The sequence below is a fragment of the Abramis brama genome (assembly GCF_963993115.1).
Source record: "Abramis brama genome assembly, chromosome: 25".
In the NCBI taxonomy this organism is placed as follows: domain Eukaryota; kingdom Metazoa; phylum Chordata; class Actinopteri; order Cypriniformes; family Leuciscidae; genus Abramis; species Abramis brama.
In genome coordinates this window covers 25120826-25136958 of record NC_139987.1, presented here as the reverse complement: position 1 = coordinate 25136958, position 16133 = coordinate 25120826, and the positions used below count along the sequence as shown (strand labels likewise).

General features: G+C 35.7%; 1 protein-coding gene across 1 annotated transcript in view; it reads right to left on the bottom strand.

Annotated features, from left to right (window-relative positions):
- The window catches only part of cntnap3 (contactin associated protein family member 3), a 127352-nt gene that overhangs the window by 79047 nt on the left and 32172 nt on the right, over positions 1–16133 (bottom strand). The window contains exons 3-4 of the mRNA XM_084105379.1: positions 4115–4308; positions 149–296 (exon numbers count right to left, since the gene is read on the bottom strand). Of these exons, the coding sequence (XP_083961505.1) occupies positions 149–296; positions 4115–4308 (342 nt within the window). The remainder of the gene's footprint in view (positions 1–148; positions 297–4114; positions 4309–16133) is intronic.

Here is a 16133-nt window from a genome sequence, read left to right as displayed (position 1 = left end):
TACAAAGTTTAAGCTTGATTAAAAACAGTAATCTGAGACATTTAGAAATTTCATAACATGAAAGATTTTAAATCATTAAATGAATGAATGAATAAATTATAAATAAAAAATTCATGTCATTTCTGAAATGTAAATATGAAATACGTACTGTACTGGCATCCGTACGCTTCCAGTCTCAATCCCACCCTGCCGTTGGGGTTCCAGTCCAGAGGCAGTATTCGGAGATACTGAGCAATGACGGGATGCTGTAGTTTGTACATCACCACACTGTCGGCGTTGGAGTTCCCAGAAAAAGCCTCAAATGAAAAAGAACAACAGCGTTTCGTGACCTTTCATGATATTTGTGGTTTGACATTGACATGATGCACTAATGCGGTCTTGCATCTTTTATGGTTTCCCATTGGATCATAAAGATGCAGAATGTTGATCCTGAAAGGTAGGTTCACATACGACGAGACGAGTCTATAACTTAAGTTCTACTTAGCACGAGGTGAGACCCTGTGGCGACCGGAGCGATTCAACATCGCCATGGGTCAATGAACAGATTCATCCACTCAGACTCTGTGTTAAAGGAAATCAATACAAGCACTTCTGTCCAGTAACGTCCACACTAGTAATAACCTGATCAAAAATGCTGATCTCACAACTAAGATAGGCTGGTTACGCTGATCCATGACCAGTCAACTCAGTGCTCCACTAATAGGCTTATGAGTTTCTTAGGTAGTGTTTACATTAGATGCATTATTACACAGAATGTGAACAAATGCGCTCGCACATGTTGTGTTTTCATGTTTATGGGGACTTTTCAGAGACATATTGATTTTTATACTGTACAAACTGTATATTCTATCCCCAAACCTACCCATCACAGAAAACTTTCTGCATTTTCACATAAAAAACAACAACAACAACAATTTAATCTGATTTATAAGCCGTTTTCCTCACGGGGAACAAACAATGTCTCCACAAGAACAAGGATTTTAGATATTGCCATCTTTGTGGAGACATTTTGTCCTCATAATGTAGGGTTTACCTGGAACACACACATATTTATTAGATTTTTTTTCTATAATAATAAAAAAAAAAGTTAAATTTTTTTTTTTTTTACATTTTAAGCTGTATATTCAACATATATAAATAAATAAAAATAAACAAATGTAAATATTCTATATATTACATTATATATAATTTATATAAACAATTTATTTAATATGAAATTAAAATAATTAAATTACATTAAAAATAAATTAACTTTTTAAAATTTTAAAATGCATAAATGCTAAATGAAAACATGTATGTATGTGTGTATATATATATACATATATATATATATATATATATATATATTCATTCTATAATATTTGATGTATATTAAATATATAAATAAAATAACTAATAAATGTAAATAAACTATAAATATTAAATATATAATTATGAAAAAATAAATGATATATAAATTAATATAATTTATATATTTCTATATATAAAAAATTCTATTTCTATCTATTTCAAATAAATGTTGTTTTTATATATAAAGAAAATATAATAATAATAATAATAATAATAATAATAAAAAAAAATATATATATATATATATTTTTTTTTTTTATATATTTTTTTTTATATAATCTACCAGTCAGTTTGTCAGGCTAAGACACAAGCTGAACATCCACAAAACCATCTAAGACACAAGCTTGACAAAGTTGGGAAACCAGTCAGACCAGCTTAAACCAGCTAACACCCACACATCACCTCAGTCGGTTTATATAATCATGGTATTTTCCAGCCAAGGTCCTGCTAGCCATTTTAAGAGGCAAAGTAGAGTTATTGTGGATTATTTTGCAGGGAGGAATGTTCATTTTGTCCTTAAATCTGTCAGAGATGTGTGCAATTTGGTCTTTCGTAGCTCAGAGTAATTGGGAGCTGAGTAGCGTTCTCAGTGCGTTTGAAGGGATCAGCCGTCTGGTGGAGTGGAGCGTTAAGCTCAACAAATTGCTCTGTTTCCTGCTGAGGCGGCGCATCTCATTTGCTCTAAAGTGGCCTGTGAAATATATCAAGAGTCAAGGTGCAAATCCTCCACTGGAAGAGGAGACAAGTTCTCGCTCTCAGAAGAGGGAAAAGAAGCTCACGTCTTAAAGTCTAAGTGCTTCTGACGACAGACAGATTCGTGACTAACGGTTCTCTGTTGCTGTTCTCAACAGGCTTTATACCGAACGACACGTGAACGAACAGGAAAACTGGTCTCATCGCATCCGCTTGATGGAGAAAATGTAAACGACAGTACGAATTGACACCAATATCCATGGACTTTTAAAGTAATCGGCTAACCTATAGCTACTGTAGATCTATTTATTATTGGCATTTTACTCAATTTATTTATCTAAATGTTAGTGAAAAAGAAAAAGAAGAAACATATGTGACAGTATCTTGAGTAAAATGGCTCTATATTTAATGAAGCACATACAGGCCGGTCTGATGGGTCACAGATTGCAGTGAAAGACAATAACTAGATGTAAATAATAATATGCAAATTATATAATCATGTATAACACTACCGTTCAAAGGTTTGGGGTCAGATCAGTTTTTTCAGCAAGGGTGCATTAAATTGATCACAAGTAAATGCATTTATTATGTTTCAAAAGATTTCTATTTCAAATAAACGTGTAATAAATAATAATCAGAAATGTTACTAAAACATCAAATCAGCATATTAGAATGATTTACAAAGGATCATGTGACACTGCTAATGCTAATCCTTACTGTTGATGAATTATGAATGTTTACTTGTGTAATAAGTTTTAGATGGTTGTAAGAGTGCATTATTTATCTTCCTCATATACAGCGAGGAAGATAAATACTGCACTCTTACAACCATCTAAAACTTATTACAATACAAACACCATAAAAGTGAGTGAATGTTTGACTATTCCTTTTAACTCTTTAATGAAAATAATGTCAAAGTCAGTTAGAATAATCAAATGTAACAATTTATTATGTCAGGTAAATGTATCATGCCAATTTCATAATCAATTCAAAGATAATCAGTACAAAACATCAAATGCTCTGGAATAAAGAGAAGAGATGCAACCCGACATTAAGAAATACATGAGGCTGAGAGGTCTCACTCTCAGCCTCACGGGCCAATCTGAGTTACAAAAAAGGCCCAGAATCACCGGCTGCATTTCATTATATAGACAAAACTCTTTCACATGGAAACATGTACTAACAAAAGAAATTTGCATTCAGAGGTTGCACCTTTTGGAGGTGTGTGACCATTTGCCAGGAGATCACCTTTCTTTGTATGTCAGTAATCTTTAAACTCTTAAAAACCTTATTACCTTTAGTTTTACTTATTTAGAAATGAGACATTTGTACCAGTCGCACTGAGACATTTCAAATGATACCAAACTCTGTGATAATCATTCACATTAAACTATACATTTTCTTGGGTGATTTACAGTACATGTGGTCTCAGCATGAGAGAGGGGCAGAGATGTGTTCTGAGGTGAGACTTTGCCTCACAAATGGTGAGTTTAAATGCTAATTTCCAGAGAGGTCCTTTGTCCTCTCTCAGGGTCTGGTCGCTCTTCAACCAGACTGTCCGGCATTTCCTAATTTCTCAATTCTTACACATTCATAATTTGAATAAGCAGCAGGAAGACATTTCAGAATTAGAGTCCTGGTGTATTTTTAATGCTTGTTTACATTTAAAAATCTGAACATATTTTCTTATGGTTATTATTGGTATTTCAGTTAAAAAAAATAAACCATCTGACAATTTGATTCAGTGTTTAGAATATAAATAATTTTGTAATTATTAAATAAATACAGTTTGAAGCATTTAAAATCCTTGAGTGTGCTTTTGTATTCAAATAAATGAAATAATTTTGCTTGTAAATGTCTCATCGTATCCCTTTATTAAGGAAAATAAATTATTTGATGCATTTTTATTGCGCCCCTAAAGTTCTTTATGTGCATGTAAATTGTCCAAATTAAAAAAAGCATCAAGCCCTGCACTCACTAAATCTATTGGCGTGTACGTTTTTATCTTGTCTGGGCATGTTTCTCCTCATCTCAGGTGAAGCTGCACGGCTCAGAGGAATTAAACTCTTACCCTGATACTATCCTCCTGTCGGTACGGTCTCCAGTTGTGGCCCGTGTCACTGAACATGAGGAGGTAGCGTGTGACCCAATCTGAGCTCCCGTATCGGCCCTGGGTGGCCATGGCTGTAATCTCCGTCCGCTGCTCCAGCTTGATCTCCAGCCACTGATACTTATTGGAGTCCAGTGGAGACCAGCCTCCAGCACCTGCCGGACACGAGACAGATGAAGAGCTGGATGAGCGGAGGGCTTCACATGGCATGCACTGCATTAGGGCATACATTACATCACATGCTGTTCATAAACGATGCAGGGGTTTATTGGGAGAAAACAACAGCTGCCTTCTAAGGAAGCATGCAAATTGAAACGGAACCCTTATAAGTGCCTGATTTGAAACGCTCTATATATAGACAGTCATGTGAAGTGCACAGATTCACAAGTAGTTTCAATAGTTTGATGTTAGCATGCTGATAGGATAGTGTGCAGTGTAAAACTCTAAAACACACAAAGATTGGATGAATCATTTGAATATATATTCACATTTTATATATATAAACAAATATATAATATGGTATAAAACCTTTCCCCCCATCTTTCCTTCATGTTTTATCAACACATCTTAATGAGGATAAAGCCGTTCCACTGAAATAATCCTGTTAAAAACCTGCTTGTAGTCTGTGATAACTTGTCACTCGAACAACAAACAGGCTAGAGACGTTATGGCTGATTCAACAACGCAGCAAAACGTTATTTTTCTCTCTCTCTTTGACCATTGGTGCATACGGGGATATTTTACGGAAGTCACGCAGGACCTCTTTTTTTAAGTCACCCCTGATCATAGGAACATTAACTACTTAAACATTTAGTTGGGTTATTCTTGAATATTTGGATTCCTTTGGAATATCACATTTCCAAATTACTACATAGTCTAACAACCAGTTGATTAGATTAGTTTATAATCTTGATCTTTTCATTTGTGAAATTCTCTTTGACCCTGTCAATATCCCACCTAAGCCTTCACGTACAATAATTTGCACAAAAATGAAAATGTTATCATCATTGTTTCCTATAGAACTTTCTCTCTTCCAATGTAGATATTTAGCAGAATTTTGACGCATACAATGAAAGCCCATGGGAATAAAGGCAGTCAATCTCCAAAAAAGCACCAAGTAGCATAAGTCTCTTCAGACAATTTTTTAGTGTCCTTACTGTATATATTTTCATTGTATAGAAAAGTCAACAGGCACAGACTTCAAAATATCTCCTTTTTTGCTCAGAGAAGTTTAAAATGACAGTTTTCGTTTACTTTAATTGAAAATTGAAAATTAAAGTAACTAAAAATTTAAACAATTCCACTGAACGGAATCCATTTTCACTCAGAAATAGCTAGTAAATTACACAAATTATATAAAAAAAATATTATTTAATGTTTTATTTACAATTTCGAATATATATATATATTATTTTTTTTTAAATGTACAGTAGGGTTTGCAGTTAAAAACCTTTGTGCTCGCGGACTGTCTAACAGGCGGTTACTGCTGAATGATGTGGATTTTGGAATAAACTGCTGCTTCAATCAAGGTATTCATCAATATGTTTCCTCTAAATGTCACATGAGTTGAATGACTTCTCTAGGCTTGTGAGATTTATAAGATTATAAGTCACAGGGGTCATTGAAGTCTATAGTTTAAGGGACCATTTCTCAGTTAAAGCCTTACTTTCCAGTTAGACCGAAGTGTCCTCTCCTTGAGAGAAAGAACACATTATCTTGATGTTTTGGGAATACTCTCCTGTTTATAGTTAGAGCCTGGCCAAATCCAGCCTTGAGGAAGCAGTGTGTGTTAGACTTTTTGGTTATAGGTTAAGAAACCACTGGCATTATGGGAGATTGACTGACTTGTTCGAGACGGACTAGCGCCCAGCAACCCAGATCTGCGACCTGGAAGGTCACGACGTGCCTAACTTCAGGGTCCGAGTGTCAGCTGCCTAATCGATGGAGATATGCTTCAGTCTATCTGTATATGTGTGGAAAATTACCATGTCTATCTATTTCTTAGCCAATGAGAATCATTCAACCTGAAGTAAGGACGTAGCTTAGACCTTGTGTAGGGTATAACTGCTGTGATCTTTGTAATTGAAAGCAGGGCGGCCTACGAACTCCACTTCTGCCTGATGAAACTGCAACTTCAGTAAATCTTTTCTTTAATTTATTATAATTCTGACTCCAGGTCTTCATTCATCACATCTGGTTCTGGGTCTTTGACTGTAAAACCCCTTACGCTACTAACAACATTACTATTCTGAGCCCATCAGAAAAAGAGTCAGCGTACACATAAATACTGACACAAATAACCCTGAAAATCTCAGTCAAATCCCTCTTTTATTATCTGCATTGGTGAGGCCACCCATAGTGCCGTGCGGCGTCTCTGCAGATGCGGATCCTCCACCTCAGCGGCGCTGGGTAAATCAGATAAGACGGCATCATAAATGGTACCTGTCTGTCGTAAATCATGATAAAATTACCTAACGGTGGGACACCGCGCTGTGAGAACAACACCTGCTCGGGACATTGGCAGCAGAGCGAGTGAAAATGCTGAATGTGGCCAAAGATGGATGCCAGATGGATCGAGCCATCAGACAGGTGGAGCTCAGTGAACCCAAACTGAGCCGCCCAGTGTGTCTCGCTCATAATCAGGACATACAAACTGAAGATGGAGATATACTAGACCGCCACTGGACCAGAAAAGACAACGTTTATACCCAGAGAACCATTTTAATGCTCGCATGTTGTTCTTTCGTAGCTCAGAAGGGTTAATGGAGTCTTAAACACGGTCTCAGATGTTACTCCTCTAATTCCTCCGAAGAAATAAATATAGACATGGTAACACTTTACAATAAGGTTCATTATTTAACATTAGTTAACATGAACTAAGAATTAACCATACTTCTAAAGCATTTATTCATCTTGGTTAATATTACTAATAACATTTACTAATACATTTGTAAAATCAAAGGTTGTATTTGTTAGCATTAGTTAATGCACTGTGAACTAACATGAACAAACAATGAACAGCTGTATTTTTATTAACTAACAAAGATTAATAAATACTGTAACAAATGTATTGCTCATTGTTAGTTCATGTTAGTTAATACCTTAATAATGTTAACTAATGAACCTTATTGTAAAGTGTTACTGATACTCTGATACTTTTCTGATACTCTGAGAAACATAAAATACACACCATGGGCCGGTTGCACCAGCTGTGCGCAAGTTACAACTTAGCCTAGTTTTGACGTAAATGGACACTAAGTTACGACTTGCGCACTTCTAAATATTTTTGCGCTGCACCATTAAACTTAGTTGAAGCGTAACTCTATAAACTAAATATTTACGGCAGCCTCCGATCAGGAGTAACGGTTGGAATAAAATCAATAAGCTCATCAATAAGCTCTTCTTTTACCTGACAGACTTCAATTCTTTAGACATATATGATAATGCTGACATTTACACTCGCTTACATTTTAAGAGATAGAACATTATGTGAAAAGATTACTTTGTTAGCGGCTATCTTTAACACGAACCCGTCCTAAACAGCGCGCCGCCGTGTGCATCGGTCCATGTTGTGCATGTCAAATATCAGTCATAATCAATAAACGTAATTTCTTATGTTTTTTGTATCCATATTTATTTATTGATCCTTTAATTTCATTTCAAATACAGTTTCTGAATGTTATTTACATATAAAAACACTTATGTTATTCATGATCAAGTAGGCTATCGTATTTAACGGAAACTAGTAACGTGAGGCAAAAAAAGTTAGAATGAAGGATAGCCTGAAATTCACGGCATTTCAACACAACTTCTGCTCACATATTTGAAGGCTGCTATTGGATCATCGAGGCTAAACGTCATATTATGTGACTACGCATTACTTTACGGAGAGCTTACGACCTGCTAGCAACGTTCTGCCTTACGAACAAATGGTGCAACGGAACAAAGTACAGAGTTAGTTACAAACTAGCTAGTAGTTACAGTACTAAGCCTCTAGTGTGGCCTTTACGTTCCAATTTAAGAAATAACTTACACATATTGCAATGGTGCAACCCTACCCAGATAATTAATTACAAAATAATTATTAAATAATAGGCATACTATTTATAGGCATAACTATATATGTATTATGTACATTTTCAATATATAAATAGAACGCAGTTCGGTTTATCGGGTCATGAGAGAATATTCATGTTCATGAGATTCATGTTCTCTTTATTTGTAGATTAACTGGCAGATCGAGGTTTGGTTAGACTTGTTGTGGCGTCCTGTTGAATCATGGGTGATATTGTCATGCTCACTGTGTTCACTAAAACGAAACGAAACGAAACCTGAGTTTAGAGTTTATATAACAGCCAGTTAGCCTCAGAGTAGCATAACTAGCCTATTTTAGTATTTAGGGCAGAGCTGAATACGTGTGTCAGAAGACATTGACATGGCCACTGAAATGAGAAGTGCAGATGCTTGACCTCGGCTCATTACTGAGAGCCAAACGGAGGGACGGACAGCCGGAAGAACGTTTATACTGACACAAAGTGTGTGTTTAGAATTCAAACCAGCATCCAGAAAGTAGCTTTGTCCTTTAATATTATGGGAAAGGGAGAGCAGTATGTATGATCGATTGCAGAGTGTTTCTCTAAAAGGTTTCTAAAGCCCGAGCTCCTGTTGTCTCAGCGCTGGCGGAGAAGAGCATTCAGGAATCAGGCTTAGCTGGAAAAATGCTTGCACATCTCGGGAAAATACAAAGAGAGGTTTATGTGTTTAAGTTATATTGGAGGTTCAACCTGAAATGACACTTGCATTCTGTGAAGTTTAGTGAAGCAGGCTGATTTCCAGAAAGAAAATGGGAAGGTGGGAATGAACTGAAATGTCTAAAAAGATTTAATTGCATTCAGATTAATAAAAATAGATATAATATAAAAATAAAATAACTGCTGCTGCGAGCATGTAAGATATGATGCTGCTGCATAAATAGATATATAAATCCCTCAGCAGATCTAGGAAGGTGGAGGGTTTCAGAGGACCAGCAAACTACAACAAACAATAAACCAGACTATTTAAATGCTGAGCAAGCAATCTCATTGGCTGCAGGATCAGAGGCCAATCAGATTGCGCCATGCGGTAATGATGTGATTGATTGCAGATTTCATATAGAGGACCAACAGCCTGTGCCCTCTCGAGTTTCATGACTAAACTATATATTTATTTATTTATTTGCATATAATACATAATATTAATATATATATATATATATATATATATATATATATATATATATATATATATATATTAGGGGTGTGCAAAGCAGCCGGTATTTGTATCTGTATTTGTATTTGTTGAGGGGGGAAAAGTATTTGTATTTGTATTTGTATTCGAGTAAAATTCAAAATAGGTGTAAAAATCCAGTTTTTTTGCGTTACACTTCTAATTTACATTATAGTGTAAGTATTCTTTAATTATATCTATTATAATAAATATAGATATGCAATGTGTAAAATATTTTTTTTCAAAACTGCATTCATATTTAATTTTAAAATGGCTTTTTAAACCTGCTAAGAGTTATCCAGCCAATAATAAGCCTAGAACTGCTTTTCTGACGGACTGATATTAATGACATAATGACGGCTTTTTATTTCATTTCTCATCTCCATAAATATATCTAAAGCTAATGCAAGGGCTAGAAATCAATTAATTCTTTGCTGATACTTCCTCGTCATCACGGAGAGCGCAGTTCGCACCGCTTTTCTCCTTTCCACAAGCGCTTGTTCTCTCGTGGCGTTTGTCGTTGCTATGCAACCGTGAACATAGGCGCGCCTGGAAAAACGAGCGCTCTGCTCGCTTGCCGCGCGCCTACATTTGAAATCTGCACGCGCAAAAAACGCGCTATGTGAGCGAAATATTTCCATATGTGGCTCTTTCCTCCTATCTTATCAACAAGTGGACAGCCACCACATCAGCAGCACCGCCGGTCGCCATGTCTCATGAGGAAACGCAGCTTTTTGATATAAAGTTTTTCTTGTTCCCGAATACAAATATTTTTAAAGTATTTGTTCGAAATAAGTATTCGTAAAAAACACACTATTTGTGCCTTTCCGAATACCGTATTCGGGTTCGGCTCCACCCCTAATATATATATATATATATATATATTATTATTATTTTATTCATAATTTAACACTTTTAAGAATTTATACAAGGGTTATTACAATGAACTAAAATTAAGCCATAAAAAAAAACATTTTTATTACTTCTAATAGAACTGAAATAAAATATTTTTAAAAAACTGATATCTTTAAGACAACAATTCTAATTTTCTTCTAATTAAAGTTGAATTACTACAATAATTACAACTAAAACTAAAAACTAAAACATAATTAAAAAGCAGACATTAAAAAAAAGACAAAACCACAAAATTATTTGTATACTAAAATTAAAATGAAAATAGAAAATAGAAAAATAAAATATGATTTAAAATATAAACAAAAATTATAATAGTGTATTAATAATAGTAAAATAACACTGATATATACACATAAAAACTATATATTTTTAAATGAAACCCCTAAACACAGAATGCATCATCGAGTAAATCCAATTCAATCCAACTTTTTCCTGGGATTGCCACTGTTGTCAATTCCACACCAGTTTTTCCCCCATTGTGTTTCCATTAACACTGAATTACCCATCTTAATGGCCTCTTATATGGCCCTCATTAAAGAATAATAGTCTAATTCAGAATAAGCCCAGTCTCTGCTCGGCTGTCACGTTGAATGAAGCAAAAGTCGGACGTTCACTGCACTTTTTCTGACCGGAACGGACAAAATCGTTCCTCTAAATGAAGAAAGTGATGAAGGTTAATCAGGGGTCGTTGATGAGGGCAGCCGACCGCTGGTCTGACACTCATTTAAATGACCCTTTCATCATATTATAACACCTGGACCAACACCAGAAACCACCAGTGACATTTCATCTGTAAAAAACAGACTAAATAGTGACTTCAATGGCTTTTTATAAGCTAATCAGTGACCTGCGTCAAACTATTTGGATTGGGACTCATCATTTGGAAAAATCTCATTTTATTCCAGAATCCCATTGAAATATGAAATATATATAAAATATACTATGATTCGAAAGTTTGGAGAGAGTAAGGTTTTTTTAAGAAATGGATTACTTAGGAAAATAATACTTTTATTCAGCAAGGATGCATTAAATTGATCAAAGGTGACAGTAAAGACATTTATAATGTTGCAAAAGATTCTATTTCAACTAAATGCTGTTCTTCTGAACTTTCCATTTAAAGAAAAAAATGTGTCAACGTTTCCACAAAAAAAAATACTAAGCAGCAGCACAACAACATTGATAAGAAGAAACATTTCTTGAGCAGCAAATCGGCATATTAGAATGATTTCTGAAGGATCATGAGACACTGAAGACTGGATTTTAAAATATAAATATATTCAGATAGAATTTATATTAATATTTGACATTACAGTAATGGCTAGGAGAACATTTTGCATTACAGTAATTACATTCACCCAAATGTTTATTTCCTGTGGTGCAGTAAATGTATGATTCATACGTCACAACCACTGAATGGAAAATGGAAGAACTGCATTACCGACAAGCAGGATTTAAAGGGCCCCTATTATGCGATTTTAAAGTTTCCTAATGTTGTTGTGGATGTGGAGTCTCCTACAACAGTTTACATGCATCAAAGGTTAAAAAAAATGCTTAATTTCCTCTTAATTTGCATTTGCACATCACCACATTTTACAATGATTCTCAAACGACTCGTCAGATGAATCAATCTCTCTAAATCCCGCCTTTCCGCGAGCTACTCTCTGATTGGCCAGACAGCTCAGTCTGTTGTGATTGGTTTAACAAAACAAAAACGCCCATTGCCATAACAACATCAGCTCAGCGTGTCCTGAGGCTTCCTACACCGTAAACTAAACACGGTAATGAACAATGACGTCGATTTTACCATATCAATGCGAGCACGAGTCCAATGATGAAACACTGGAAGAACTGTTCAACCCGAACCTCCATCGCAAGGACGGCTCGAGCAGGACTCAGTGTTTCTCAGTGATACACTACTCAGTTTGATGTGCATTATGAGATGTTGCAACTGTAATTCCTCACCATCCGCATTAACAAGTGCATGTCCATCAACAAACCGATTATTTTACTTGTAATAATTTATTTACATAGTATTTTTGTAATACATTGTGGTGAACACGTGGAAACTGTATCAATAACAGTGCATGTATGCAATGTATACGTTAGCCGAGCTCTAGCGTGAATGACTGATGTGAATTACTGATGTAACATAAACGTTGGTAAAACAAATCTTGCTCCATGCTTAATCTTTCCTCAAAGTAGTGAGAACGACAGACAATCTGTTATAGGTAATAGTGGCCCACAAACTGATTAGCAGAAGACAGTGATATCGTGAGTTAGCTAGTTAGCAGGAGACCTACATGATATAAAACTCAAAACTAGTATTCTGAACTCCATCTTTCAAGAGCAAGCGGTTTGTGAATCCTGCATTGAACTCCGAGATTTGAGAAGAAGTCTTCAGTGAAATAAAGGGAACAGAGCAAAAGTTTAGGATTATACTGCTGTGATATCGTGGTAAAGATTAACTTTAACCACTGATTCTTCACATGCTCGTCCTTGGGCAGTGAAAAAAAACTGGCTTTACCTTCACATTATAGAGCACAGCGTCTTCTCGACATGATACTGTCCAGTACCCACAGGAATTAGCTGCTGGTTTGAGGTTCAAGTTTTCCCTGGTGTCTGCGTGCGCAATAAGTGGGCGGGGAATATGCTAATGTTTCGTCTTTATAACGTCACAACGAAACAGCTTTTGAAAAACGATTCATTTCATTGACTCAGAGTCGACTCTTACTTTTGAAAGACAATAACTTTATATATGGTGCATTTTCAGATTTAAAACTCTGCAGGATGTTTTCATTCACTTAGAGCTATGTTACACACTACATGAAAGGTCATTTTCCAAAAATCCATAATAGGGGCCCTTTAAGAAAGTTGAAGTAAGTTCAGCGAAGCAAACAACGCTTCGATGAAGAGCAGACATCTGTCTGATGAACCGGCCAGAATCTCATCTATTATTTACCGCGTTTCCACCTGCAAGTGCCAAGGGACAAAAGCTAGTTTGGAGCGGGACGGGATCAGCAGAAATGTCTAATGAAAGTAGAAGCAACTTTTAAAACATTAGCAGGCGTGATTGAAGTGCTTTTGATGAAGCTAATACAACACAAATGGACCTGGAACGCTGCCACCTGCTTGATTTTTTTCGACTCGAGTGAAAAAGACCAAGGTAACGAGGATACAAATTTAAATAGCTTCTTTCTGATTAATTGTACCTAGTGAGTTTATCTGAAAGGATTATAATTAGAATTTCACACGGATCTAATTTTCTTTTTCACATTGATTGTAGATCTGAATGCCAGACTGTTTAATCCGCATGTTGAAAGCGAAACATGTGAAAGAGTAAATTATAGGTATTATCATTTGGCCACGCACTAAAAAATTCACACAAATAGCTGTTTTCACACAATGCAAAATGAAATACACTCAATTTTCTTTATGAACACATAACGTTAAAGAGGACGTCTGGCTTTTAGATTACTGGCTGTGTTATATAGTTCTTTTGCTTCAATATATAATGGCCTTGTAAGTATGGCTGTTACATCCTGGGGATAAAATCTAAAGCTGGTAGCGGCTATCATGAGATACACAATCACATTTGCATTCTAATTAAACCCTCCGTGCAGTATTCATATCTGCAACTTGGCGAGGAACAATTACACCTGCTGATAGACTAACAGCTGACGATTTAAACGACAGCTAATGGTGCCCGTAATGATACAAACACAGTGGAACGCTTCTGAGAAATCCAGCGCTCTTCACAGCGAGAGCCGGCGGCGGTCGGGGAATTAGCACAAGCTGCCGTATGAAATGAGAACGCTTTGCTTATTTATCCCAAGATAAGAGCTTTGCTCCGCTATCCCGGCAGGTTTGTGCAATGAAATACAGCATGTAATCCGGCCTGCGATTGAAAGCATTCTAATGGGAAAAATACCACAAACGGACACCTCACAAATTCATTATTGGTCTAATAATGTTGTTTGAACTAGAATGCAGCCGTTTAGGGGCTTAAAATGTTTAGAAGCCATCAAGAGACTCATTAAATAGAAAGCCTGAAACTTCTGTGTATATAATATGATAAGTCTTATACTGTGTCTCTGTGATCTTCTGATTTCTGGTCCGGTTCTGAAAATGGTGCATCTGATCACTTAGCACACTTCTCCTCACCAATGCACATGATTTGAGGAATTATTCATGTCTGAACACAAACGCTGTGAGTAATTCTGCCACTGTACAGAATAGAACAAAGCACTAAAATCCTCAAAAACACACAGCACAACCAATGTGATTCCCAAAACACGATTCCCAAACGACTCTTATTAGCCGCTTTGAACTGAATCAGAAACACATCATTTGAATCATTTGGAGCCGAAACTGAATTAATCTGACTCACTTACTGAACCACTTACTGAATGCCCAAATTCAAAATGAATCAATAACTAATACTGTTTTATTCATTGAGACTTAAATTAGTGCATATTCTCATGGGTTGTTCATTTCTTTTATGAAATTAATTATATATAATCAATTACATAAAATACACACCTCCTTATAGGGGGGATTTTTTTTTTATTTAAAGGGGGAAGGGCTTTTTTTTATTACATTTATCTCTTCTAAATGAATGCTCACTCTCTCTATGTATTTGTGCTTTTACAATGGGGTAATTTTGTTGCGCATGAGTTTATACACAGCACAAGGAAGCTTGATTTCAACCTTGAACTGAATTGATAAAATGAATAAACAAATTGCATGCCAAAGCACAAATATCTACAAATACAATGTTTCCAAGACGCTTGAAGAAACCTGCCTGCAATACAGTGAAAAGTTTAAGGCACTTGTATAAAAATGCTGTATAGTGAGGATGCTTTCAAAAAATAATGTCATAAATATATTTTATTTATCAATTAACTTCTATTAACTAAATCACTAAACTAAATCTGGAAAACAGCTTTTGTCCAGGTACACTTGCTCATAGTTTTTCAGGCATCTTTGCAGGAATGTTTCTTCAGAGACGTTCCCGCAGTTCTTCTGGATTTAGTCTGTCTCAGTTTCTTCTGTTTCTTCATGTAATCACAGACGGACTCGATGATAGTGAGATCAGATCATGCCGGCTGCTGTCAGACTCCTTGTGCATACACAAATCTCACTGGATTATTACAGTTATGGCAAAATGAATGTTTGGAAATGTAATCTGATATTTCCTACTGAAACACTACAGCAAAATATATAAATAACTGGTTTAAAACCATTTCTTTGGGGTGATAATACTAACGTGCCTAAGACTTTTGCACAGTACTGTATATATACAGATACATACATGCATACACAATATAAATGAAGTAAAGATCAACTGGATTTATGTCACCTCTGTGCAATGTTATAATGTCTGTGTAAACTTGTCTTGCAATTATGTTTTAAGGTACCAGGTACCAGATTATATTAAGGTACCAGGTTAATACAAGTGATTCAGAAGAATAATTAGTTTACAGGTTTGTGGCATCAAGAATGTGAAAGACGATCCAAATGTGAGGCATTTTGTACCAACTAAGCTAGACATCCAGAATTGTATATTCAATGAAATCATTCCATTTATATATGTTCTGTGAGACCTGAAATGATCTCATCATCTGCAGTGAATGCAATCATAAATGTGTTTCTTATTTACAATTTTTTATTCTCTGAAAATGTTAAAAGAATAGTGTCGGAAAATCGATATGAGGAATCAGTCCCAGAATTGCTAAATTCCCATCAATGCGACTCCCATCTCTGGTCCCCAGACATCCCATCAGCCATCACTCCACGCACG